Genomic DNA, 27977 nt, shown 5'->3' on the forward strand with positions numbered 1-27977 from the left:
AGACACTAATTGTCAAAGATCCTTTAGCCTTTTGTTGATGGCCAGCTGCAGGCTGGTGTAATGAGAGAACTGTTACCTGCAGACTAAGCTGGGGCTTGGCTAGAGCGGCAGCTTCATGGATGGGTCGCTTGTCCAGAAGTTGCTCCAAATTATTGTGGCAAATGCCTAGCAGGGGTCTTGACAGGACCGCCATTTTTTCAGTATTCCTGACCCACCCTCACTGTCTTGCCAGCCCCACCCTGGCTGCTGACAGGACTGGCCGTTTTCCTCCAGGGCATCTTCCTGGACCACTCCCCCCAAATCCACATTTTAGCCATGAGAGCTGAACCCTGGCACCACCACCCCAGTCTCTCCCCCTCCCACCGTCTTCCCTGCTCACCAAGTCCTTCCAGTGCTCGTCCTTGCTTTTCTGCCTCCTACACCTCACCTCCCAATGCTCTGACCTCACCTGCAGAGCAATCCAGAATCAGACCACTTGTCCCACTTTTCCCACACAGCCACACACACATGCACTCGCTCCCCCCGACCCCTCCCCGCCCCATGGATTGTTGAGGCCTCCTACTAACCAGCCCTCAGCTCCCAGGCCCTTCTCACAGCAGCCGCCATAGTGATCCTACTAAAACCCAAATCAGATCCTGGCACCTCTCTGCTCAGAAGCCTGCAGGGTCCCCATTGCTTTCTTAGTAGAAGCCAAGTTCATTGAAATGGCTTTGCATGACCTCCCCGTCCCTTGCCTGCTCTCACCTCCTCCCTCTCTCCTCTCACTCTGCTCCAGACACACAGGCCTCCTTGCTTTTCCTCCAATACTCCAGGCACAGTCCCGCCTCAGAGCCTTTGAATGGGCTGTGTCCTTTGCCTGAAACACTTCTCCAATGGCTTTCTCCCTCAGCTTCTTCATGTCTTTACTCATTTGCTGCTCAAATCAGTTTCTCTTCCTGGTAACTTCTCAATGTAAAAGAGAGAGGAAGTGTAACCAACTATTCTTTTGATGGCTAATAGTGATGTCATTTCCCTCTGTAGTCACTTCTACTTGGAGGAAGATAATGCATCCTTAATTTCATGATCACCTTGGTGTCCACAGAATCACCCAAACAGAGAAGTCTACTTTTAATTTAAATAATTGGGTTGGGGGAAGGAATCAGATTTCCCAAACCTTTCTCTTTACATATGAGCCAGTTGTATGAGTGGTGGGCCAGATTTAGCCTTCCTCACTCAGGACCACTGGTGCAGTGTCCCTTCCTGCCCACCCCCCACACAATCTGCCCCACCCACCATCACTGTCAGTCCTGAGTCTTGGTCTCCTGGTCCTGGCTTCTCTCACCCACAGAAGATTCCCTAAGAAGTGGCGCCCTGGGCCCCTCAACCTCAGGTGGCAGAGAGGAAAAGCCTCCAGCTTCTGCACCCACATGCTGGGGTTCTGTTCACTCTTCAGGGCCTCATCTTCTTTAGTCACTGTTTCTCCAGGCATCTTTAAGGTCCTGGGGTGCAGCCCTGGCTGGTGTGGCTCAGTGGTTCAAGTGTTGGCCTGTGCACTGAAGAGTCATAGGTTCGAGTCCCGGTCAAGGGCACATACTTGGGTTGCAGGTTCGATCCCTGGCCCTGGTCAGGGCACATGCGGGAGGCAAGCAATCGATGTGTCTCACAGTGATATCTCTCTCTCTCTCCCTGCTCCCTCACCCCTCCCTTCCACTCTCTCTAAAAATCAGCGGAAACAAATATCTTCAGGTGAGGATTAACAACAACAAAAAGATCCTGGGGCGCAAACGTTGAGAGAGAGGTCAGAGACAAGGGAGGACCCAGGAGATGGTTCCTAGGGCTCCAAGACCTGAGCAGAGTGAAGTTCTGAGGGATAAGTGAGGCACTGTGCCACCTGTGTCAGAAAAAGCACATTTAAGGGAAGTTTGAAAATAGAAGCTCTGAGTGACTTGATGGAATGTAAAAACTATGATGTTCTTTTCCCAAAGGGACACTTGAAGAAGATGAATCTCTTTTCAGGGGTCTTTCTTATTTTCCATGACCTTGGGTTCACTTCACACAGCCGGATGCCCTGCCCAGGGCCCTCTGCCCTTGACAGCTGCCACCCTCCTGCATTGTCGCTTTGCACCCTCCTTCCTTTGTCCCTGTTTTAATGGTCTCTCATTCACCCTGTTGGTGAGGCGGGCCCCCCCCCCCCCCAGGGTTACAGAAATGGCCAAATACATACATAACACCAGGCACTAGACAGGGTGGATAGTCATTTATTGGTTGCATAGACTCACAGCCTAGGGGAGGAGGACACCTCAGGGTCACACATAGGCACATTCAGGAACAATGAACAAAGGACTATGGGAGGCTTTGTAGTGACCCAAGTGTGGGGTGGCCTCTGGTTCAAACCCAGTCCTGAGGGATAAGCAGGAGTTGTACCCGGCTCCCTCAATGAGGGTTGTATGACTAAGAAATCCCACTGCAGGAGCAGCATGGGGAGGGGACCTCTCCTGGCTTCCCCCAGTGTCAGACACCACTCCCTCCTCCTCAGCCCTTCTGTGCATCCCTTACCCCCAAGATCCTGTGATGTCTCCTTGGTGCCAGATTGACATGTCTGGCCCTGACTTGTGCCCTGAACACCAGCCAAGCAGAGCCCGCTGCCTAGCCCTTCTCGATGCCTGATGCCTGTCTTTCTGTTAGAAGACCCTCTGCTCATTCCGTTCCCTAGATGCCCCTTCACCTGGATCTTTGACCTGTCTTCCACCTTTATCTTACACCTCCAGTGTGCCTACCCCCACCTCTGAAACCTCCCTCATTCTGGCATCTGGGCCCCCAGCTGGCTCCATGTGATAGTGGGGAGGCCCAGGGATGAGATGAAGGGGTTCATTTTTAAATGCCCAGGTAGGGCTTTGTTGAAATAAAATGGGCCCCAGGCTGATTTTTTGAGGCAGGAATTCCTTAGACTATTCTTGCTACCTCTGTGTACATTAGACCTTTTCCATTATGAAACTATTTCTAAATAGAGATGAAGGCTGACTTCCCAACTTGCATGCTAAGTCTGGGTGGGGCCACAATGGGGTGTGGAGTGCGTGGGGTACAGGCCATGGGTGGGGAGGTGTGGTGCTGATTTCCCAGGGGAGATGCTGACTCTGGGTCTGAAATTAGGCAAAAATGTGCAGGGACTTGCAGGACCCCAGCATGCCAGGACTGCAGAGGGGTTTGGGCAGGGGTATGGGGTTGTCTAGACAGGGGCGACAGCTTAGATAGACCCCCACCTCCCACAATGATCCTGGATCCTTCACAGAATCCTGCCTTAGGCTGGTTCCTGTGCACATGGCTCCTGCCTGTCCCCAAAGCCCATGCATGGTTAAGGCCTTTTGTACTCACATAGGAACGTGGAAGCCAGAATCAAATCCCACCTCTTGGGGCATTGTGCTTAGGGCTTCCGGGCAGGCATGTTGCCCCCCATGGGGACTTAGCTTTCTACAAGGACGTCATCTGCCTGTCCAACTCTGCCGATCTCTGGGGGCAGCAACTTTGGCTTTTGATTCTTTTCCTGCCTTGACCTGAGCACACAACCCAGCACATGAGCCTCTTAGGTATTTCACTCAGTTCCCGTCTATGCTCCGCTCAGTCAGGGCCTGCAGAAGATATTAGTCTCCATCGACGATCACGGCCAATGCAGGGCATGGTGCTTACAGGCCCATGAGTTTTCTTAAATCTGCCTCTTTCTCATCATTAGACTTGATCTCCGTTCCCATAGGTTTAGGAGACATTTGGTGTTTAAGCAGTGTGTGGGGTGTGTGCATGTTTAAATGACTATAAGGACAAATTGTACGTGGTCTTCATCCATGCATGTTTTTCTCAATTAAGGCAAGGAGCCTGAAGACCAGGCTGAAAATTGAAGGAATAAGAAGCGAGTGAAAAGAAGCTACTAAGTAACATGCCCAGAATCTCTTGAACCCAAATCCATAACAGTAGCAATGAATTTCCTCATCATGTTTAGTGGAGGGAAAGCATGTTATTCTCTTAATAAGTCCATGTGAGCATTTTGGTGTTTGGGAGAATCTGACGATCAGGACTGTGTCTCTTTCTCCAGCTCCAGTGGCTGTTAGATAATTATGAAACTGCTGAAGGCGTCAGTCTCCCCCGAAGTTCTCTTTATAACCATTACCTTCGGCACTGCCAGGAGCACAAGTTGGACCCTGTGAACGCTGCCTCTTTTGGGAAACTGATTCGCTCCGTGTTTATGGGCCTGAGGACACGGCGGCTGGGCACTAGGTGGGTAGAGGGGTATGTCTGACAGCCTGCATGCCCACCCATCCATTCTCTTTCTTTACACAGAAATCAAGGTTTTGGAGAACATGGGGCTTCCTCCTCCTGCCCACACATCCTGACTGACATGCCTCTGGGTGAACTTGGAGCTGCCTTGAATTGGTGGCAGCATTGGCTGGGCTGGGGTGTGGGCTGTGGTTCAGTTCTCTCTGAGTAATAGGGCATGAGGGTTTGCTTCAGCTCTTTCTGTTCATTTGAAATTGTCCATAATAACAGGTGTTTAAAAAGCTGCCTCTGGATTATCTAATAGGGTGGATTTACTGTTTCTTGGTGCTTTTTGCTATACCTGGACCAACCCACCATGGCTTGCCCTTGGCCTACAGCTGCCAGGGAACCTCATGTCTCATAAACTTAACCAGACAATAATGCAAATACCCCCTCACTAAAAAAAAGTGGGCACACTCTACTTGAAGTGAGTGGCATAGAGCTCACGTGGCCGTGATCTGTGACAGGCCCAGTGCCTGCTCTCAGTGAAATCGTACAGAAGTGGGTGGCAGGGTTCATTTGTACGCTCTCAGAAGCAGGCATCCTGGCCAAGAGAAGGGGTAAGTCTTTTCTGTCCTCTGCCATCTTTGATCTTTGACAGAGACTGTCTTTACAGAACATAGCCATAAAACTGGTTTTCTGGCTGCAGGACTTCTTAGAGCCTTTGTCATACTAAAATGCAAGAGGGGAACCTCCCAGAGGGGAAGGTAGTGTACAGAATTTTCTAAACCTCTCTGGCCACAGAACAGCCCATGAGCATTTCCCCCATGGTCCAGGAAACACTGAACCAGAGGGCCCAAAGTGTAGGTGCCAAAACAGCCCCTCCTGTCCTTTAAGACATCTGCAGTGAGAGCTGACCCAGGATGTTTGGTTTCTAGGGGCAACTCCAAGTATCATTACTATGGGATCCGTCTAAAGCCAGACTCGCCCCTGAACCGGCTGCAGGAGGACACCCAGTACATGGCCATGCGGCAGCAGCCTGTGCATCAGAAACCGAGGTGAGTTACCGGAGCTAAGGCTGGCCTGCAGAAGGGGACAGGACCTGGGTTTTTCTAGGGAGAACACGGGGAGGGTGTTTCTCAAACATTAAATACATTTGTATGAGAGGACTCCCATTCTATGGTGGAGAAAACAAACTCACATTAACCTCAGTCTCCAGTGTCCTGGGAGAGCCAAGACATTCACCTCCACTGATGTGAAAGGAAGGGGCTGAGGATGCAGCCTCGCCAGCTAACAGGAGTTCTAGAGCATTCTCTTTTTTTAAAAAGAATAGACATTTTTTAGAGCGGTTTTAAATCAAAGCAAAATTGAGTGAAAGGTACATATATGCCCTTCCCCTCCATGCATAGCCTCCCCACTATCCACATCCCCCACCAGAGTGGTGCATTTGTTCCAATCGATGACTACACTGACACATCGTGATCACCCCAAGTTCATAGTTTACATCAGGGTTCATCCTGGTGGTATACATTCCATGGGTTTGGACAAATGTATAATGACATGTATCCAGCATTACAGTATCACACAGAGTCACTGCCCTAAAAAGTCTCTGTACCCCACTTATTTATCCCTGGCAACCCCTGATCTTTTTACCGTCTTTATAGTTTTTCCTTTTTCATAATGTCATAAAGTTGGAATCACAGATCTTTAATTTTTCAACTACCAAAAACAAAAAAAGAGAACACTGCAAATAACCCAAGAAGCCAGGAGAAACAAGCCTCTAGACTTAAGTTGCTGCTTTCTTCCTGACATTTTGTTGTTAATATTTTTTAGAGAGAGAAGAAGGGAGAGAGAGAAAGAGAGATAGAAACATCAACGAGAGAGAACCCTGATTGTCCACTTCCTGCATGCCCCCCAGTGGGGATTTGGCCCGCAACCTGGGCATGTGCCCTGACCAGGAATTGAACTGGCAACGTATTGGTGCATGGGTCGACGCTCAACCCCGGAGCCATACCGGCCAGGCATCTTCCTGACATTTTGATCTGATGGCTAAAAAGGCCTGGTCATTTTCTGTAATGTTCTCTTTACCCATCACAAACCTGCTCATCTTGTAAGGCACAGGTCAGCAAACTTTTCTCTAAAGGGCCAGAGAACAAATAAATACCATGAGCTTTGTAGGTTGTGACTATCAACCTGCTATTGTGGATGAGAGCCGCCACAGATGATTTGTAAATGAGTGGGCATGGCTATGTGCCAATAAAACTTTATTTATGAACACTGAAAAGTGAATTTACACAAGTGGCAGAATTGGCCCTCAACAGCTGTAGTTTGCCTTGGTTCAGGTTCCCACTCGAATGTCACCTCCCTGGCAGCCTTCCAGAGTCCAGACTGCTCCAGAATGGGTACTATACCCCCTCCACCTCCACATGGCACCTTCATTCCTCTGCCAGTCTGTGTGGCTAAAAATCTCATTTCATCTGCTCTAAAGTGTCCCAGTAACTCTCAACCACATGGTCGATCACAGGAGTTGGAGGTCACAGGAGTCTCCAGGAGCCAACACATCAGAACAGAACCAACAGTCTATCCTGACCCTGGTTGTCCACAGACATGGACTTAAAAGCTTCCTGTTGATTGTTTTCAGTCCTGCAAACACCTGTGAATCTATACACCAAAGCAGCATGTTATTTTAGGAACAGCTACACATTTCATGGTGACACTTGGAACTGCTCCAAGTAAGGTGGTCCACAAACATCTGAGTTGCACCTTCACAGTGAACCTGGCCCCACTTTCCACAAAGGCACTCCTAGTTCTGGCTGGGACCTCTCACTCCCACCCTTCCTGCCACACACACCACCTCAAAGCATTCCTCTGGGCTCAGAGGGACAGTCACCTGGGAAGTCATTCTCTGTTGATGTGTCTCAGTTTGCTGCCCGCACAGGCTATTGCTGCTTTCTGACTCAGGGCAAAAGGAAAGTCTCAGAATTTTTTTCAAGACCACACAGTAAGATTTCTGAGATTCTATGTGAAGAAGTTCACTTGTCTTTTAAGAGAGAAGTATTAGAATACTATATGTGTGTGTACAGTATATATACACACATATATATAAGCAACCCAAGTATCCCAACAGTAGATGAATGGAAAATTAAAATATAATATACACATATGTTCAATGAAATAGGATTCAGCCATAAATAGGAAGGACACTCTGACATAGATAACAATGGTGATGAACCTGGAGGACATTATGCTCAGTGAGAGAAGCCAGACACAAAAGGACAAATATAGTAGGAGGTCCGGTCATAGGAGGTCCCCAGCAGAGTCAGATCCACAGAAACAGAAAGTAGGTGATGAGAGCCAGAGGCTGGGGAGGGGGAAGGGGGAGTTACTGTTTAATGGGGATATAGTTTTAGTTTGGGAAGATAGAAAGTTCTGGAGATGGATGGTGGTGGTGATTATACAACAATGTGAATGTACTTAATGTCATTCTATACACTTAAAAATGATTAAGGTGGTACATTTTGTTACGTGTATTTGACCACAATTATTTCAAAATTATACACACACACACACACACACACACACACACACATCAAACTGCATCCTGTTTAGCCCTTTGTTCCTCAGGCCCCTTCTAAGCAGTGCTGCTGGGGCCTCATGGTGGCACATGTGTCTTCTACCCAGGTACCGACCAGTCCAGAAGTCAGACAGCCTTGGGGACAATGGCTCGCACAGCAGCCTACACAGCACGCCGGAGCAGGCCATGGCCGCCCAAAGCCAGCACCACCAGCAGTTCATAGGTGAGCGGTGCCGCCCCCACCTGGGGGCAGGGCCTGCTGTGAAAGCTCCCATCTCCTCAGTGCTACTGAGTTTTCTTATGTGACACCTTTTCTTTTCTTTTTTTTTTTTGAGAGGGAGACATTAATTTGTTGTTTCGTTTATTTATACATTCATTGGTTAATTCTTGTATGTGCCCTGATCAGGGATTGAACTCCCAACCTTGGCATATCGGGACAATTCTGTAACCAACTGAGCTACCTGGCCAGGGCCTGATACCTTTTCTGTTACATAGAAAGTTTTAGATAAACCTTCTTTGTGGCATCCCTGGGATTTTAGAACAATCAGTATATGTTCCCCAAATTAATGTCTAAAGTAACCATCAAAAAATAAGTAAATAAAATGAAATGCCCATCAGAGAGAAGACCAGATGTCCTATTTTATTTAATTTAGTTAATTAATTTATTTATTAATCCTTACCTGATGATATGTTTGTTTATTTACTGATTTTAGAGAGAGAGGAAAGGAGAGGGAGGGAAACATCCATGTGAGAGAGAAACATCAATTGATTGCCTCCCACATGTACCCACTGGGGATCAAACCCGCAACCTGGGTATGTGCCCTGTTAAGGAATCGAATTAGAGACCTTTCAGTGTATGGGACGACACTCCAGCTAACTGAGCCACACTGCCTAGGGCTGAATGTCCTATTTTAAAACCTGTCAGCTCACTGCCCGGCCAGTGTGGTTCGGTGGTTGAGCATCGACCCGTGCACCAAGAGGTCACCAGTTCGATTCTTGGTCAAGGCATATGCCCAGGTTGTGGGCCTGGTGACCAGTAGGGGGCATGCAGGAGGCGGCCAGTCGATGTTCTCTCTCATCGTTGTCTCTGCCTCTCTCCCTCTCCCTTCTTCTCTCTCTAAAATCAATAAAGAGAAATTATTTTTTAAAAAGAATAAAACCTGTCAGCTCAGGGCAGCAGCAGGATTTGGCTGCCCTCCTGGCTTTTCTTCCTTGCTTACCTGGCTGCTCAGGACCCCCTAAAAAACTAAGTTTCTCCCCTCCCAGAGCTCTCACAAAGGACTGCCTTGCCCTCTTCTCTGGGAACCGTGGGAGAGACAGTTTCCCACCCAGGTGGCTCCACTGCTCCCTTGGAATTGCGTCCTAACTAAGAGCCTGACACCTGGACATACCCAGGAAAGGTCACTGGGATCAGTGTCATAAGCATACACATACTGAGACATCAGTGGCCTGGGTGTATTTTTAGTGTATTTCTTGAGCCTGAAAGAACCCTCCTGTGTTGGGGCTTCTAGAGAAGTTGTCAGGCCTGGGAGGTCACCACAGGGCCAGCCTTGTCCCCAGATGCACTGCTCTGCCTGGCCTCCATGCTCGGGTGATGAGAGCACTTACTGTGTCCAGGGCCCTGGTTAATGCTTTGTCTCACTCAGCATATTTCATGTTGCTGGGAGGTGACCACGCTGTCCCCATTCTGTACCTGAGAAAACCGAAGCTTACAAAAGCTGTGTGACTATTCAAGGGAGCCAGGATGATGCTCAAGGGAGCCAGGATGATGCTCAAGGGAGCCAGGATGATGCCCAAGGTTGTCATGTACTCATCGGCACTTCCGGACAGTGACCCCCAGCACAAGGGCCTCCTAGCCCGGCCTCTGCATGTGGACCACCTGCAGGTCTGCTCATGACCCTGTTTCCATCCCCCCAGATGTCTCCCACGTCTTCCCGGAGTTCCCAGCGCCTGACCTGGGCAGTGTCTTGCTGCAAGAGAGCATCACACTTCAGGACGTCAAGGCCCTGCAGCTGGTCTATCGGCGGCACTGTGAGGTGACCGCCTCCTCCAGGTGGCCCCTGGGAAGAGCCCACACCTGGGCTATGGGGATTTAATGGGAGCCTCAGTGTCCCCAGGGTGCTGAGCCAGTGTGCCTCCCCAAGACCAAACACTCAGGCATCCCAGGTGTCCCTGACAACATGGAGGACCCTGGAGCGGCCCCTGCTCCCTCTAGCCAAGGAGCAGATAGAATCTCTGCCCCTGGACAGCACCATTCTGTCCATTTTCATCTCCTTTGTGGTCTCTGTATGGATTTCAAAGGACCCCTTTCTTCCACAACTCGAATCATAGCTCATTGCTTAGAATATCCTGATGGCATGCAATCCACACCCTTTTTGTTGTTGTTAATCCTCAGCCCATTGACTTTTAGAGAGTGGGAGGGGTGGGGGAGAAACATCAGTGTGAGAGACACCTCAACTGGTTGGCTCCCACACACACCCTGACCGAACCTGTAATCCAGGCATGTGCCCTTAACTGGGAATTGAACCCGTAACCCTTCAGTCCTCAATCAGACCCTCTAAGCACTGAGCCACGCCGGCCAGGGTGATCCATACCCTTTGAACATGCATATTCATTAATCTAAATGGCCACCTTTACTTCCAGGCAACTTTAGATGTTGTGATGAACCTTCAGTTCCACTACATTGAGAAGCTGTGGCTTTCCTTCTGGAATTCTAAAGCCTCTTCCAGTGATGGCCCCGCCTCTCTACCAGCCAGGTACATGTGGTCATTCCCCCCAGATAGGCCAGTAACACCCACACTGCCGCAGACAAATGAGTCAACTTTCCAGGAATTGACGCTCCTCCCATAATTACATGTTGTTTTTGTACTTCTGAGTTGGTTTGCAATTCACATTGCCCGTTCACTTGTTTCAAGTGAGTGATTTTATTGGTGACCATAGGCCATCCCAAAGAGAAGTCACCTCAGCTGTAGCCACAGTGGGAAATGTCATTACCTCAGCCATAGGTGGGGGTGGGGGCTGGACAGCATGACCCATGTGGGGAATATGAGCTGGGGTGGTCTCCAGGCCAAAGCTTACCTCGTCTCCCTCATTCCTCCACAGTGATGAGATCCCTGAAGCCACCATCCTCCCGAAGGACAAGCTGGTGTCTCTGTGTAAATGCGACCCCATCCTTAAGTGGATGAGGAACTGTGACCACATCCTCTACCAGGCCCTGGTGGAGGTTCTCATCCCTGACGTGCTTCGGCCAGTACCCAGTAAGCAGCTTGCCTCACCTGCCTCCTCTCCTTCCTGTCCCTGCAGTCCTGCAGCCACCTTGTCAGGTCCAGCTCAGACTTGGGACATTGAGAATTCAGTGAGAGCAGCAGCTTAGTCATCCGGGAAGATACTCATCCTTGCCTGCGTGTTTTCCTTGTCACTACCCAGGGAGAGAAAGAAGGAAGGTCCATTGTGGTTCTGGCTCTGGCTGCCCACCCTCAGGTCACTTCCCCACCCTGGGCCTGGGCTGGGCTTAGGGCTTCATGCTGCTGCCCAGTGCTGTGGCTTCTGGGTCTCTGATGTCCCCAGAGGAGATTCTAGAGGGTAGGGTCAAAGTCTCAGGACATCCATACCCCTCCAGCTGCTGCATTTGCTGAAAGCCCTGAGGGTGGGCTGAATCCAATTCTAACCCATTTTCCCCAGATTGATCAGAGGCAGAGCTCAGCTTCCTCCCAACCATGTGACTCCACCAAAGCGTGGACTCTATAGAACTTTCTCCAGATTCCAGCATCTTTAATTGAGAAGAGGAGAAAAAAATGAAATCAGCGCTGGCCAGTTTGGCTCAACAGTTAGTGTTGGCCAGCAGACCGAGTCTTGGGTTTGATTCTCGGTCAAAGGCATATACCTGGGTTGCAGGTTTGATCCCTGGCCCCCATAGGTGTCATGCGGGAGGCAACCAATCGATGTGTCTCTCTCACATCAATGTTTTTCTCTCTCTTTCTCCCTTCCTTCCACCTACTCTATGTAAGTTAATGGAGCCCTGGCCGGTTCGGCTCAGCAGTTAGAGCGTTGGCCTGTAGACCAAAGAGTCCCAGGGTCGATTCCAGACAAGGGACGTGCCTCGGTTGTGGTTCGTCCCCAGCCCCGGTTGTAGTCGTGCAGGTGGTAGCCAGTCGATATGTCTCTCTTGCATCGATGTTTCTCTCTCTCTCCCTCCCACTCTCTCTGAAGATAAATGTAAGACTATCCTCGGGTGAGGATTAAAAAAAAGAAGAAAACAAAAAATAAAATAAAAGTCAATGGAAAAATATCCTCAGGTGAGGATTAGAAAAAAGAAATCATGGTCCCTGGCTGGTTTGGCTCAGCAATTAGAGTGTCGGCCCGTAGACCAGAGTCGCAGGTACAATTCCGGCCAAGGGCACGTACCTCGGTTGCAGTTCATCCCTGGCCCTGGTCAGGGTTGTGCAAGAGGCAACCAGTAGATGTGTCCCTCTCACATCGATGTTTTTCTCTCTCTTCCTCTCCCTCCCTCCCTCCCTCCCATTCTATCTGAAGATAAATAGAAAAATATCCTTGGATGAGGATTAAAAAAAATCACGGGCCTTGATGGCTCAACCCACTAGGGCTGACATTAACTTTCTCAGAGCTACTGGGACCTGCCTGTCAGGCCTCTGGTGGTGGTGACAGTGCCACCACCAGGGAACACCCATTGTACCTACCCCTGACTTCCAGGCTCTCCTGTGGGTTCCCAGCATTTTGCAGGTGGAAGCACCATCCCAGATGAAGGGCCAATAAGCTGAGCACGAGGCCTTGCTCTTAATCAGTGCCTCCAGCAGGCACACAGGTCACACCTGGGAGGTGACCTATGCATATTTGTGTCAGTGCTCGGAAATCCCGTCTTTCTTAATGAGTTGGTCTGCTGCTTTTGTGCCAGAAAATGGGAAACAGCATAACGATGCATTTATCCTGTGGCCTTGCCTGCCTGGAAGCTGTTAAGTGTAGTGTGCAGTAAATCTATATTAAGGTTTGAATTTGGGGGCTTTACTTTTCTGTTTGGGGGATTTTATATTTGAGTGTCTATATTAAGGTTTGAGTTTGGGGTAGATTTACAGTTGGAGGATTTTTTTCTTTTTTAAAAGAGTCTTATTATTTCTTATTATAAGCCACCTCAAAATAAAGTTAGAAACTGGTAGAATATGTTTATGTGCATGTGTAGCAGGGTCTCAGTCTCAGCACTGCTGACCCTGGGACCATGTCACTCTCTGAGGGGCTACCTGGGCACTGTGGAGTGTTGAGCAGCATCCTTGGCCCCCACCCACTCGATGCCAGGAGCATCCTCAGTTGTGAGAACCACATATGTACCCAGACATCACCCAGTGTCCCCAAGGGGCAGGATCACCCTAGTATAAACCTAGTGAAAACCCCTTGTATAAACAGGTGAACAGAGATGAACAGTCTGGATGGGCCCTAACTCTTACTCCAGGCTCCCCTCACTACGTGTCCAAAGTTTCCCCCCATGCCTGTGCTACTCCATTGTTCTCTTTTCCTCTGTGTTGCTTGTCAGGTGATAACTTTCATTACATTTGCATGTCTTACACTCATGGTTGATCCTAATGGACTAAGACTCTACCTTTTTCACTGTTAATATCGTGGTTCTATCTCCCAGGCACCTTGACACAGGCCATTCGTAACTTTGCCAAGAGCTTGGAAGGCTGGTTGACAAATGCCATGAGCGATTTCCCCCAGCAGGTTATCCAGACTAAGGTAACTCCTGGGGTTGGGGTCTGGGCCTTCAGACCACACTGGTGACCAGAAGCAGAAGCTACAGACCTGAGGACCCCTTGGGTTCTGCTGTGCTATGAAGGGAGGGGACCGGGAGGGGCTCAGAGGAGGGGGCTCCTCTCCCTCTGCTCCTAGGAAACTTCACAGCTGGGCCACTGAGAGAGCCAGACACTCCTGTGTGTCCTGAGGATCAGTGGTCCCTTCAGGAAGTCCTGAGATGCTGTGGACTTCCTGAAGTCCTGGCAGGGAGGGGCACGACGGAAGATGCCATTTGATGGGACATGTTTGGGTCAACTCACAACAGATTGAATGTTTCTGTGCTCATGAAAAGATGGGAATTTACTCTCCCTGCTTACCCTTATTATTACATTAGTCTTGGCCACAAATCACAATTTAAATGTGGAGATTTAACCCACATGTGAAAAAAAGAATAACCTTTTGCTAGTGTCCTCACACACATTTCTTAAAGAGCTGTCACGTACAGAGGAGCCCAGATTCTGGGTGTCTGGTCTGCCTGCCGACAGTCTGGAATTGCTGTTAGGCCAGTGATACTGCAACTTCAAGGAGCAAAAGAACTGCCTAGTAAATTGCAGATTCCCCAGCCACCCCTACTGAGTCTGACCCAGCAGACCCAGGAACCTGTATTCTCACCAGCCCCTCTAGAGAGCTGATGGGATCGAGTTCTAACCCACTAATGCCACGTCGTCTGCTATAGATGCCACGTGATGCATTGGTGACGTCTTTGCGCTTCACTGATTCTCACTCTTTGGGTTCTTGAGACTGTAACAAGGGTGCATCCCTCTTCTCTGCCCCTGAACTACCCCTGAACCTGCACCCTCCAAGAAGAGAGAATAGGGTTGCCCTATGTACGTGCATACAGTTCACCTTCCCGTGCTGTCTTCGGTCACAGGTTAGCGTGGTCAGCGCCTTTGCCCAGACCCTGCGGAGATACACATCCCTCAATCACCTGGCACAGGCAGCCCGGGCCGTGCTTCAGAACACTTCCCAGATCAACCAGATGCTCAGCGACCTCAATCGTGTAGACTTTGCCAACGTGCAGGTAACTTTCCCCAACATAGTTCCCTACAGTCTGGGATGGGGCTCCAAGACCAGCCTTCAGAGCAGGGGCAATGTGTATGTGGCCCCCACCCCTCTGGCCTAACCTTACACCCTCTAGAAAAATGCACAAACCCTCTTACTGCAGCCCACAGCAAACCCAGAGCACATTTCTGTTGCATGTACCAGATTCAGGGCCGGCCCACTGAGGGCCCCAGGTCTCCACTCCAAGATCTCTCAGCATCCAGGAGTTGTGACCTCACCTTGGTTTATTTTCTTTTAAAATGTGCCTTCCTATTTCCATGTTAAGGTTCTTTCTGTGGGTTTAGAAAAGTTCAGGCTATCAGCAAATGGAACCTGCTACTGTACTGTATTTACATCTAGTTCAGGCCCTGGGTTTATCCACTAAACATACACGCATTCACCAGAGTGACCACTCAAAAATAAAACAGCACAAAGACATGGTATAATCGGAGCTATGTGTCCAAGAAGCCTGGATTTAAGTCCTTATATGCTGGGACGGGTGCCCTTCTGGTCCATCCACCTCTGCCCCTGTGAAATGGGCACTAATAGTGCTTAACTGCAGTTGGAAAAGGCCAAGGGGGAGGGTGTGTGCACACTCGGCATAAGGTCAAGCTTGGAGCTGCTGCTCAGGAGATGGCTGCAGTCAGGTCCCTATGCTCTCACCCATGGCGTTGGATTGGGGGGGGGCTGTCACTGACCCTCGGTTCTGATCCACTGCCCTTACACCTGCAGGAACAAGCCTCGTGGGTGTGCCAGTGCAAGGAGAGCGTGGTGCAGCGGCTGGAGCAGGACTTCAAACTGACCCTGCAGCAGCAGAGCTCCCTGGACCAGTGGGCCAGCTGGCTCGACAATGTGGTCACCCAGGTCCTGAAGCAGCATGCGGGCAGCCCCAGCTTCCCTAAGGCTGCCCGGCAGTTCCTACTGAAATGGTCCTTTTATAGGTAAGTTCTCCTTAATCTCCCCAAGAACCCCAGGAGGGTGGTGGGATTTGGGGGCTCCAGAGGTTGTCCCGCCTTCAGTGGCCAAATACCCAAACCAGGGCCCAACCTGTGGGCTTCATCCTGGTGTGCTGGCTCTCAGGGCCGGGTCCAGAGGCCCCCTGTGGCCTAAAAGTGTGTGGCAGGCTTCCGTAGACAGAAATCATCATCAGGCCTTCTGGAGAAACACAGCAGCTTGAGCCCATATGTTTATTTCTGCTCCCTGGCAAATGCCCACAAAGTGGCAGTAAAGGAAGTGGTTAAGCATCGACCCATGTACCAAGAGGTGGCTGGTTTGATTCCTGGTCAGGGCACATGCCCAGGTTGTGGGCCCGATCCCCAGTGAGGGGCATGCAGGAGGCGGCTAGTCGATGTTCTCTCTCATCAATGTTTCTATCTCTCTCTCCTCTCCCTCCTCTCTCTCTAAAATCAATTAAGGGGGAAAAAGGCATAAACCCCCAGGACAAGGAGAACAGGAGAGCAGATGGTGGCATTTAGGAGATGAGTGAGAGCAAGAGTTTGGGAGATGGTGTGAGGTGGTCGGTTAGGTCAGTGAGCCAGACAGGGAGCAACCATCAAGCTTTTATTTACTCACTGCCAAGTGCAAGCAGGAGGCGGAAACAGGTGTCAGTTACCCCATGGTCCATATGTCCCTACAGAATGGTACTGGGCAAAGACCAGCTGTGTCAGGGAGTATTTATGTTTTTTAGTTATATATGTAAACATATTATAGTTAATCATAATTATATATAAATATAGAAATAATAATTAGTATGTATTACTATATAAAGAGATTTATCTAAAGGAACTGGCTCATGCATCTTGGGGCCAGAAAGTCTGACATCTGTAGGGCAGGCCAGCAGGCTGGAGACACTCAGGCAGGAGCTGACACTGCAGGCCATGGGTGGGATTTCTTCCTCAGGGAAACCTCAGTTCTGCTCTTTCAACTGATTAGATGAGGCCCATGTTATCACAGGTAATCTTCACTTAATGTCGAGAGGTGATAGATGTGAACCACGGCCACAAAATGCTTTCACAGCAATACCTAGGCCACTGTTTGATTGAATAACTGGGTACTAGAGCCTAGCCAAGGTGACACATAAACTATCACCGAAAGTAAACATGAGACAGAAAAAAATATGGAGAAAGAAGGAAAAAAATGAGAAAAATCATGAAAGAAAAACGAAAGGATTTAATCCAGAAAGTTCAATATCCAATTGATAGGATTTTTTAAGTGAGAGAGAAAATGGAGGGAAATAAAATAATAAAACCATAATCCAAAAGCTGTCTCAGAACCGAAGGGCACCAATCTCCAAATTGAAGAAGCCACCACATTTCCCTCATAATGAATGACAGTCTCCCCAGGGAGCACCCCTGTGGAATTTCAGGGCGGCAAGGTTAGGAGACAATTGTAAAAGCTTCCAAGAAAAAGCAGCAGGCCACGCTGAAGGCCTAGGAACCAGAACAGTGTCTTCTGACTGAACCAGAATTCAGAATCTTGTTGGCAAGAAAGCAGTATATTCAGAATTCTGAAGGAAAATAGTTCCCAAGATGCAGTTCTAACCTTTATAGACGGGAGCAGGGGAACCGGGGCTTCAGGAGGGACATTGCCAAGAAAACGTGGTCCGTGTTTGGTGACAGCAGCCCTGCGGCTCTGCGGGGAAGTCCTGATCTCAGTTAGTGACAAATATGTGGAAAATGGAGCAGTTAATGATAGCCACTCCAAGGCTCTCAGGCCATGCGTGATCCAGCCGCCTGGGGAGCTGTAGCTGGCGGATTAGATCACCCTTCACTTGGTTGTGCAAATAAATTGTTATTAGCACTCGGCCATACTCACCTCTTTATGGATCCTTAGCAGAGTTGTGACTGTGTGGCCACAAAGCTAAAAATATTTACTTACAAAAAAAAAACAAAAAAAACCATGAATGGTCTCTCAGCCCAGTAACTCCCTGTTCCCAACTCTCTCCTCATGCTCTACTCTAGCCTTGCCACCTCAGGGCCTTTGCACTGCCTTTCCTCTGCCTGGAACACTTTTCCCCCAGATAGCCATGTGACTGAATCATCACCAGAGAGGCCCTCCCAGACCTCCCTAAATAGTAGCACACACCTGCTCATCCTCTATCCCCTATGCCTTGGTTTTTCTTATAATCACCTTTCACTTGTTTTCTGTTTACCTGTCTGTTGTCTGTCTCCTTTGTGATCGAGCATGCTCCCCAATAGCAGGGACATTGCTTTTGTCCACTGCACTATCCCCAGCACCTAAATATGGGTTGAGTGAATGAACAAGGAAGGAAATGTGAGCCTACTATACCGTGTGGCTCAGCTGTGAGCTTAACACCCCATTGCCACATAAGGAAACACTGGCTGAGCCAAAAAGTACTGTAAAGCAGCATTGAGATGATGGACGAAGAAGGGGGTGCGCCTCTGAGTCTGAGTACAGAGACAGAATTCCTGTGGTGGCCTGTCTCAGGAAAAGTCATGATTTAAGGAGTCGAGAAGCAGAATGAGTCTAAGACATAGAAACGTGGAAACAAGAATGCAGCTAAAGTTGAAGGGGGCCATTGCCTCTGTGACATGGGGTGTTTTTCTCCATAAGGACAAAGCACTACCTGATTTCATTTTATTATGTTTAAGGGACTTATTTCTATAGCATCCATCAGAAAACAGTAAATGGATGGGCACAGGCTTCGTGGGGGATTGCCAAGCTCAGGTTGAGCTCCTGGTGGAGTTTCGCTGATGTTCTTAATGCAAGAAGCTACTATCCCATGCGGAGAACCCAAAACATACCAAGTGACCATGGAGATGGTTCAGAAAAGCTGCTTGAGCTGAAGCAGTGCACCAGATGCCAAGGCTGGGGGTGGGGCTTGGGGGTGCAAAGTACCAGCACTTAATCCACAGGAGGAGGGGGGAGTTTTCAGGGAAAGGGAGGCTGGAACTGAGCTGGATAGGGAGTGAGACATGAAGCATGTGGACCTGGGGTCCCCTAACAGAGCAGCAGCAAGCAGACAGTGTTTGAACAGCCTGAGCTGTCATGAGTGTCCAGACCTCTGTTACCTTGTGGCTGACAAACAGCATTCAAGAGAAGGGAGCTAGCACAATGTCCAACCAAGCACAGCTTCCTGGGGTGGGGAATGGAGGCAGAGGCAGCCACAGGTGGGCAGGGGGTGAGAGCTTCCTTCCCAGGGACCTGCAGTCCATGTTCATTCATTTACTTTAGGAGGGGTTGGCTATAAGAACCAAAAAAGCTTCTAAAGAGAAAACACATCACATACCCTGATCCCTTTTATCCTGTGCCTTTGCATTCATAAATGTGCTTCAAGTGACCTTTGCTTTCTAAAGTGTCAGTTTGGACATGACAGTCACCACCTGGATTCCTTCCTTGGTTACCCTTCCTACGCCATCTCAAAGCCACAACCAGCTGAAGCCAGCTCTCTTTGTGGCTGAACCTTGCCTGTAGCTGAACCAAACTGCTTTCAGAGTGCATCTACACGCTGGCCCAGGAAGATGCAAAAAGATTAAATACACTGATGTGTTATCAGTTGTTTTTACTGACTCACCTGCAGCCCCATTGTGAATATACAGGAATAGATATTTTTAGCCTTTTAAAAGTTAAACTGGGCACATTAAAATTTCCAAACATTTCTTCAAGCAAACATTGACTCAAATTGGGCAGCGTCAAACTCAAAGTGCTCAGAAGCCTCCACCAACAGGAACAAGGGCAAGGTGTTTATGGAGAAAATGAGGAAGCAAAGCAGGGAAATGCTTTGATTGGCTACAGTTCTGGCAGTGCCTTATTCGGGAACTAGTTGTGACTCCTTGTTTGTAAGTTTCACTCTCAGACACTGGTTTGGCTTAGATTTGGGTTTGCTTCCTAGGTTCAAGACATCAGAACCACCCCAGTGTAACCCCTTATTTAATATTTTCATTGTGTCTCCTTTTCTGTCCTGCCCCTGCCTATTTCTTTTTTTGCTACTATAGCAATCAAACTTAACTGAGTGTAGCTGAGTTCTGAGATGGGCATTTGAGTTTTGTGGCTACATGGCAGATGTGTTTATAGGCCAGGTTTCTGGTTGGGTGACATGTTATATACTTACTGTAGATCAAGGGTTGCTTTTTTGCTTTTTAAAAAGAATCCAATAGTAAATATTTTTGAATAATAGTTTTATTGGCACATAGCACACAACAAGTAAATAAATAGGCATGGCCATGTGCCAATAAAACTTTATAAACACTGAAATGTGAATTTCAGGTACTTTTCATGGTTTGCAGAATAATTATTTTGACTTTTTCCCCAACCATTTAAAATGTAAAAACCATTCTGAACTCGCAGGTTGTACAAAAACAGACTGGTAAGCTAGGTTTGGTCTGGATTGGGCTTTAGTTTGCCAACCCTACAGGCAAAAGCACCCTGAAATTCTGTCTTCTTCGGTGCCTAAACCACAAACTGAGGAGTGGCGGGAGGAGGGAAGGATACAAGGGAGGCCAGGAAAAGTGGCCTGCTGTTGGGGAGTCAGTAATGGCACTTAAAAGACTCCTTACTACAGATGGTCTCTAAAGTTTATGTCAGAGACTGTCTGTCACCTGTATATTCTCAGTAGCCTCTTAGAGTTACTGCTCCTGCCCACCTCCCATCTGCCTGTCACCATCTCAGTCACACTGGGACATGGGGGTGGCCTGGCAGTTGGCAAGCAACTCATAGAAAAGGGTTTCTAGACGACCTCAGAGCTGAAGAAAAGCCTGGTTCTCCTGCTGGTGGGGCTCTATGCTCCTGGAAGGTGCCTAGCCTCTGTCTGCCCGTCCCCCAGCTCCATGGTGATCCGAGACCTCACCCTGCGCAGTGCCGCCAGCTTCGGCTCTTTCCACCTGATCCGCCTGCTGTATGATGAGTACATGTTCTACCTAGTGGAGCACCGCGTCGCCAAGGCAACCGGGGAGACACCCATTGCCGTGATGGGAGAGGTGAGGGCCGCAGAGCAGCCTGCGGGGGTGAGGGAGGCTGCTGAGCATGACACAGTGGACAGTGGGCAGGAAAGAGCTCTAATGCCAGAGCCTGCAGACCTGGGTTCAGATGCTGGCTCCTCTGCCACCTATTTACTCTCACTCTGGGCAAGTTTTCCTGCCTCTGAATGAAGCCTCAAACACCAGACCCTCTGGGGTTTTTATTGTGGTAAAATACATATAATGTAAAATTTACTATTTTTAATCATTTTGAAATGAACAATTCAGTGGCATTTAATACACTTACAGTATTGTGCAACTGTCACCTCTATCTAATTCCAAAACAGTCCATTACCCCAAAGAGAAACCTATTCCCCAGCAATCACACCCCATCCTCCTTCCCCAGCCCCTGACAACCATGAATCTTACTGTCTCTGGATTGCCTATTCTGGACATTTCACATAAATGGAATCACACACTATGCGGATTTTGGTGTCTAGCTTCTCTCACTGAGCATCATGTTTTCAAGGTTCATCCACATTGTTGTGAATGTCAGTGCTTCACTCCTTTTCACAACTGAGTAATATTCCAGTGTGTGAATATTCAGTATTTTGTTTGTCCATTCATCTATGGATGGATATTTGGGTTGTTTCCACCTTTTGGCTATTGTGAACCATGCTGCAGTGAACATATGTGTACAAGTTTTTGTTTGTACACCTGTTTTCAGTTCTTTTGGGTATCTACCCAAGTGTGGAATTTCTGGGTCAGACAGGGTTGTTCTGAGGAAGAAATGAGATGATACTTATACAGTTTTTAGAACATAATAAGCCCTTGATAAATGCCAGCTGTTCCTTTACTTTCATTATTCAGAGGCCACAGCCCCTGTATCCTTGCTGGCCTGAGCAGTCAGTACCCCCTCAACCCTCCAGAAGTTCCCAGACAGAGCCCAGAAAGTGTCACAGGGGACACACAGCATCATATCTACTTCTTATGTCAGAACCCCTTATTTACAAAGTGAAAACCTGTTTTAACTGTGGGTGGATGACACTGCTAACATTCATTGGGACCTGCTCTAGGGAGGGCCCTGACTCTGGTCTTCTCTCTTTCAGTTCAATGATCTTGCCTCCCTGTCACTGACACTGCTGGACAAAGGTGGGTGTGTCCATGGCTTTCCCATGAGGTTTCCTCCTGCCATTGGCCTGGTAGAAATCAGGGCAGCTCCTGGGGCAGATTGAGGGCTTCCGGAGTTGGCATCCAGACAGCAGGTAACACCTGGGCAGCAGTAGATGTCCCAATGATGCCTTCGAAGGACTGGCCCTAGCTGGGGCTCAGAGGAACAGCCCTGCTCTCTCCTGCTTGCATGTGGCACTCCAGGTCAATGTTTAATCCTGATCCCTGGGCCCCAAGGAGCAGGAGCAAGGCCACAGCCAGAAATGAGGCAAGAGGGGGGATGAAGAGGAAACAGGGCAGAAAGGCCCCTACCTCAGGACGATTCTCTGCCCCTACAGGGGCAGGAGGATCAAGCACCAAGGGAAAACCTGCCAGGAATGGGACCTAGGCAAATGAGCACTGGTCAAGAGAGGTCATAGTTAAGAAGGCCAGGAAGGACCAGGTTAACCCAGACCATAGCTGAGATCGTTCATGCCTGGGTGTGCTTCTCTCTCCCTCTCTCCCATCGCCCTCTACCCATTCCTTGTCCCCAACCCTGACCCCACAGATGACGTCAGTGAAGACCGGAGCAGTGAGGCTGATGCAGATGCCAGAAGCCTGGGTGAGCCCCTGGTAAAACGGGAGCGCAGTGACCCAAACCACTCCCTGTAGGGTGTGTAGCACTGAGGCCCTTCCCCAGGCCCACCTGGCCTCCTCGAGCTCTACCACAGTTGTGCCTCTTATATGAAGTGACCTTGACTGTGACTCACAGGGTCCCAGGGCATGGGCACCCCGAAAGGATATGCTGTTTCTCCGAGAGGAAAACTTATTCACCACAGCCGAAGGTCACGCCTGGTTCTGAGTACCTGAGTGGCTCTCCTGGGCGCCACCCAGATCATCTTTTCCTCCTGACTGTCTTAGTTCTCCTTTCTGCTGGACTGTCACCCCGACGAGAGCTGGAAAGGCCATGCTAGGCAGCTTGGCACCTGTGTTGGGCTACTTCTCCATTCAGCTTGGTCCAGCTTTCACCATGATTTTTAAAACTCAGGCAGGGTGTCTTGCAGCTGTTGAGCAGTCCCAAGCTGGCCTTGTCCACAGAGACCTTGCCCTGGTGCCCCTGTAAGGGAAGGGACTGTCTCCACACTGTGCCCCATGGCCTCTTGTGGACAGGCTACCCTCAGCCTCCTGTCCTGTGCTGAGGCAGGGAAGCCACCCTGCAGGGGCCCCAGCTCTAGACACCAAAGGTCCCTAGACAGCAGGCAGCCCACGGCCCCACGTGGCTCAAAGAACAAGTCACAGAAATAGGCCCACTGTGTCTTTAAGGGTTAATACCAGAAGTGTTACCAACAACAGGAAGGACTGTGGTTCTGTCCAAGGTCATAGCCAACATGAAGCCAAAATGAAGAGTCTGGAATCCGTCTGTTCCAAGGGGGCCGAGGCAGTCAGTGTTTCAGTGGCTCATTCAGAGAGCCACCATCCCGCCAAGTCTACACAAAGAGCCATGCCTACAACCTGCTCCACAGAATCATCAAGAGTGCCTGCCGTGGAATTGGTGATCCGGGAGCAATGGTGACCCTGGGCAGGTTTCATCTTGAACTGTTTGAAGCTGAAATCTCTGGGGACAAACAGATCCCAAGGACTTGGACAGCCTTGAACTTTTAACTCCCAGTCTGTGTCCATCACGATACATTGCACTTGATTAGCTCCGTGTGAGAGTTCTGTCCCAAAAGCCAACTGCAAAGAAGAAAGACAAACCTCTAGTCTAGGAAGCGCCATCTAATGCAATGCAATAGTTTCTCTTTTTGGAAATATGTTTATACCAATAGTTTTGTGCTCCAATTGTTATTAGAATGTTTCTTATGAATGTGTATTGCAGTATATTTGGTCCCCAATATTTTTTTCTCATTCACGTCAAACAGGAGCGCTGGGCCCACCTCGGCCCTCGCCAAGTGTGCAGGGTGGAGGTGGGGGTGGTGAGAAAGATCCGCACTGATTCTAGAAACCTAAAGTCCATGATGATCACAATGTTTGTCTGGTCCTGGAGTTCAAGACTTAGACGAACTCAAACAGAAAGAATGTCTTTAAATATAGACCTCCTCTGCTGGAAGGCATGAAGCTCATGGTTTGTGAACTGTAACGGCCTGCCTCTCCTTTCCCAGTGCCAGCTGGGTTCTGCCTTAGGCTCTGCCTTGTTCTTTGCAGGGTTCCACGAGGAGGACTACAAATGACAGTAAAGACATAAGCCTTCCAAGCCCGTTCTCGTTTTTCATTGCAGTAAACACGTTAAGCATTCCCATTGGGGGTCACAGCCCACACTCTAGCCACTCCCCAGTGGTCCTGGAGGATAGGCCCTCCCTCCTGGCCTGTCCCCCTGCCCTGGCCTGCTGGAAAGCAACAGCCTCTAGCACTTTCCTCCCAGCTCTCTGGGGACCATTGGAGAAAGGAGCATGTTCTCCAAGCTTCATTTAGCAAAGCCAATCCAAGGCCAAAAGATGGCAAGAAACAATTCTTAGGACAGGATGGTCAAGGCCATTTGTAGAGTAAATTCATTCATTCAAATATTACAGAGTAAATTCATTCATTCAAATATTACAGAGTAAATCCATACTCCAGCCATTGAAGCAGCCCACCAGTTGTTCTCCAAACTACAGAATCCCTTAAGAACCAATGCTAGAGCGTGTTCTAAAATCACCAATCCCTGAGCCCCAGCCGCAGAAAGCCTGCCTCTTGGGGTTGTGGTCTGGGCTGGGAATCCATATTGTGTCCAGCCCTTCCCATGGGACCATGACACAGGGACAGGGGATCATAGGACTGTGAAGAAACCCTACAAAGGAGAGTGACACCATTCCCAGTCAGCTCCCCCTAAAAATGGCTTCTCACTGCCAGGCCCCACTTGCCCCCAGGGATGCTCAGCCTGGGGCCCCAGGCGACACAAATTATCCACCACTTCTCTGGGCTGGAACTCCAGGGTCTGTGCTTGGCTTAATGCTCTGCTGTCACTATCTTGAAATTCTTAATATTTGAACAAAGTGCCTACGTTTTCATTTTTCACTGGGCCCCACAAATTCCATGGTTGATCCTGGGGAACTCTCCTCTCTGGGGCCTGACTCTGTGCTGACTCCTGCCAGGTTCACAGAACCCAGACTTGCCCTTAACCTCTGGTGGTTCATGATTTCAGCTACTTAGCACCAGCCCTTGCACCAAACAGCAGCCCCCCCCCCCCGGCCTTCCCCTTCAGAGAACCAGGCTGGATGTTGGGGTGGCAGGGTCCCTGGAGGAGGAGAATCAGGCCCTGCCCTTGGGGCCTGAGTGGCTGGTGAGGGATTGAGCATGGATGATGCCCATGTGATTACTGCCCCAGGAGCTGGAGAGATGAGCAGAGGAGCCTGCTGAATCCCCACAGGTTATCAGGTCCCTCGGAGGGCCCACCGGGTAGGGCTCTGGGGAGCAGGCACTGCACAATAGGGGAAACCCAATCTGACCAGGAACCTCTGGGAGCTTCTGCCTAATTACAGGAGCTCCAGAATGCACAATTTGGTCTGATTTTCTCCTCTTTTGATGATCTTCCAAGGTAGGTGTTATCCCCATTGTACACATGGGAAAATTGAAGCTGCTGGCTGGAAGAAAGACATGATGGCTGGAGCACCAAGAGCCATCTCAGATCTTGAGGTGGATATTATATAATAAGGATGCAAAGCAATGTAACAGAAGGAGCCTGGGACCCTGGTGATCAATAAAGCTTTAACAGCCTCCAGTCAGAATTCAATAAGCCACAGTTGGGACCCATAGATGTTCCTACCTCCAAGAACCGGTAGCAAGAACTCTGAAGTAAGATGTAAGGTACCCACACCTCAACTGTAGGTGTTAATTTATCTTCCTTGCTCGGGCCTATTTCCCAAATCTAGCACAGTGTATGCTCAGCAGACATTTAGTGAATGAGTGAGTGAACCGATGAATGAGGAAGGCTTGTGGGAGAAGGTACTATTCTTGGTGATCATAGAAAGGTAGGGGTAAGGAAGAGAGAAAATGTGGGGGAATGGTGAGGAGGAGACAAAGTAAAGAAACTCAGGAGGCCACCACCAGAATTTTTGGATCAAAACGACTGATTCTGGCAGGGTGGGTTACACAGGAAGAAACTAGAAGCAAGGAGGTCAACTAGGTACTTGTTAAGATCTATAAGTGGGGGCTGTGGGGGTTGAACTGAAGTGTGGTCATGGAAGTAGAGAAGGGGCTGAGAGCCTGCTGGAGCCATGTGTACAGTGGCAGGCCCAGTGGGTCATGAAATCATGCTTGTAACTTAGGACCAGGTTTCTCTTTTGTTGTTGCTCCTCACCTGAAGATATTTTTCCATTGATTTTCTAGATAGAGTGGAAGAGAAGAAAGGAGGGGGAGAGAGAAACATCGATGTGAGAGAAACATCCATCCATTGCCTGGGATTGGGAATTAAACCCAAAGCCTAGGTACTGTATATGCCGTGACTGGGAATCGAACCTGCAACCTATTGGCATACAGAGGATGCTCCAGCCGACTGAACCACCTGGCCAGGGTCCCCATGAGTTTTGTAGGCAGGCTCAGAAAGGGTTTTCAGACCCCTAAAGCCCTCCCAGGGTCGGAAGCCTCTGTTATAGAGGTGGCGCATGCGTCCTGATGGCAGTGGGATCCTCAGGGCAGCCAGGTGCAGAGGAACCCACTCTACCTCTGCTGGTGCAGCCATCGCCTACCGACCTGGTTCACAGGAGATGCCAGACCCCAACAGTTGCAGAGCATGTAGGTCCCCGCAAGTTTAGTTACTTAGTAGGGCCAGGTTGCCCTGTTGATTAGAGCGTTATCCCAATACAGTACACCAAGGTTCACAGGTTCCATCCCTAGTCAGAGCACATACAGAATCAACCAATGAATGAATAAGTGGAACAACAAATCTCTCTCTCTCTCTCTCTCTCTCTCTCTCTCTCTCTCACACACACACACACACACACACTATCCCTTCCTCTCACAAATCAATTAAAAAGTATTTTTTTTAAAAGTAGGATCGCCCTGGCCAGTTTTCTCAGTGGTTAGAGCGTTGGCCCACAGACCAGTGAGCCGAGGGTTTGATTCCGGTCGAGGGCACATACCTCAGTTGCAGTTCCTCCCCGGCCCTGGTCGGGGTCCTGCAGAAGGCAACCACTCAATGTGTCCCTCTCACGTAGATGTTTTTCTCTCTCTCTTCCCCTCCCTCCCTCCCTCCCTCCCACTCTATCTGAAGATAAATGGAAAAATATCCTCGGATGAGGATTTTTCAAAAAAGAAGTAGGATATTGCCCGGCCAGTGTGGCTCAGTGATTGAGTGTCGACCCATGCACCAAGAGGTCACTGGTTTGATTCCCAGTTAGGGCACAGGCCCAGGTTGTAGGCCCGATCCCCAGTGGAGGTGCATGCAGGAGGCAGCCAGTCGATGTTCTCTCTCATCGATGTCTCTATCTCTCCCCCTCTCCCTTCCTCTCTCTCTAAAATCAATTTAAAAAATAAGTAGGAATGAATTGTTTTTTCCTGGGTCTATTTTGAATTCATCCCAATCTTCTGCTGCCCCCTAGTGGTCACTATGTGACTCAGCCTTTTCCTTTTGGTCTCCTGGGCACTGCAACCTCAGATTTTACCTAGAATGGGCTGTTTTATGTACTAAATTGCAATATTGCCTAGAAAGACCACAAGCTCTTTTCTCCCTATGCCTCTCTTTCTCTTCCTCAAATATTCCCTATTTATCTCCCAGCTAGATATTAAATGATTACAAAGGGGAAAGTATTAATCTGCAGACCCTATCTAAACCAAATGATCTTAGTTATTATCAGTGATGACACGAGTCAACATCATGTGCCTCCTCAGAGGATGCACTGAAAACACAACATCAACCCCATGTTATTCTCATCCAAAATGCATCACCTGAATTTAATCAAGAGTAAACATTAAACAAACCCCAAATTAAGGGTATTCTGCAAAATGATTGGGCAATACTTGTTACCAGTGTCATGGTAAAGAAAAATAAGACTGAGGAATTGAACTCTACTGAAGGAGACTGGGGAAATGGCATCTAAATGCATGGATGGATATTGGATCCTGGAACAGAAAGGAGACGTAGGTGATGAATGGATGAAATTTGACTAAGGTTTGTACATTAATAGTATTGCATCAGTGTTATTTTCCTAGTTTTGATCATTGTGTTGTTTACCTAAGATGTGAATATTGGGGAATCTGGGTGAAAGCTATGTGGAATGTCTTGGTACTATTTCTGCAACTTT

The 27977-nt window shown here is 49.0% G+C and overlaps 1 protein-coding gene across 2 annotated transcripts in view; it reads left to right on the forward strand.

The window, feature by feature from the left end:
* Positions 1-23962, forward strand: part of RFX2 (regulatory factor X2) — a 95957-nt gene extending 71995 nt beyond the window's left edge. Inside the window, exons 7-19 of one of the 2 annotated variants that reach the window (XM_036240348.1) lie at positions 4064-4245; positions 5163-5282; positions 7906-8021; positions 9716-9834; positions 10442-10554; positions 10901-11055; positions 13443-13540; positions 14469-14618; positions 15371-15579; positions 20421-20574; positions 21663-21705; positions 22271-22324; positions 23079-23962. In XM_036240348.1, the coding sequence (XP_036096241.1) occupies positions 4064-4245; positions 5163-5282; positions 7906-8021; positions 9716-9834; positions 10442-10554; positions 10901-11055; positions 13443-13540; positions 14469-14618; positions 15371-15579; positions 20421-20574; positions 21663-21705; positions 22271-22324; positions 23079-23275 (1710 nt within the window). In that variant the 3' untranslated portion in view covers positions 23276-23962. Of the gene's footprint in view, positions 1-4063; positions 4246-5162; positions 5283-7905; positions 8022-9715; positions 9835-10441; positions 10555-10900; positions 11056-13442; positions 13541-14468; positions 14619-15370; positions 15580-20420; positions 20575-21662; positions 21706-22270 lie in introns of both variants that reach the window. The other variant, XM_036240349.1, reaches the window with a different exon arrangement.
* The last annotated feature ends 4015 nt before the right edge of the window (positions 23963-27977 follow it).

This window comes from Molossus molossus, unplaced genomic scaffold, assembly GCF_014108415.1.
Source record: "Molossus molossus isolate mMolMol1 unplaced genomic scaffold, mMolMol1.p scaffold_m16_p_4, whole genome shotgun sequence".
In the NCBI taxonomy this organism is placed as follows: domain Eukaryota; kingdom Metazoa; phylum Chordata; class Mammalia; order Chiroptera; family Molossidae; genus Molossus; species Molossus molossus.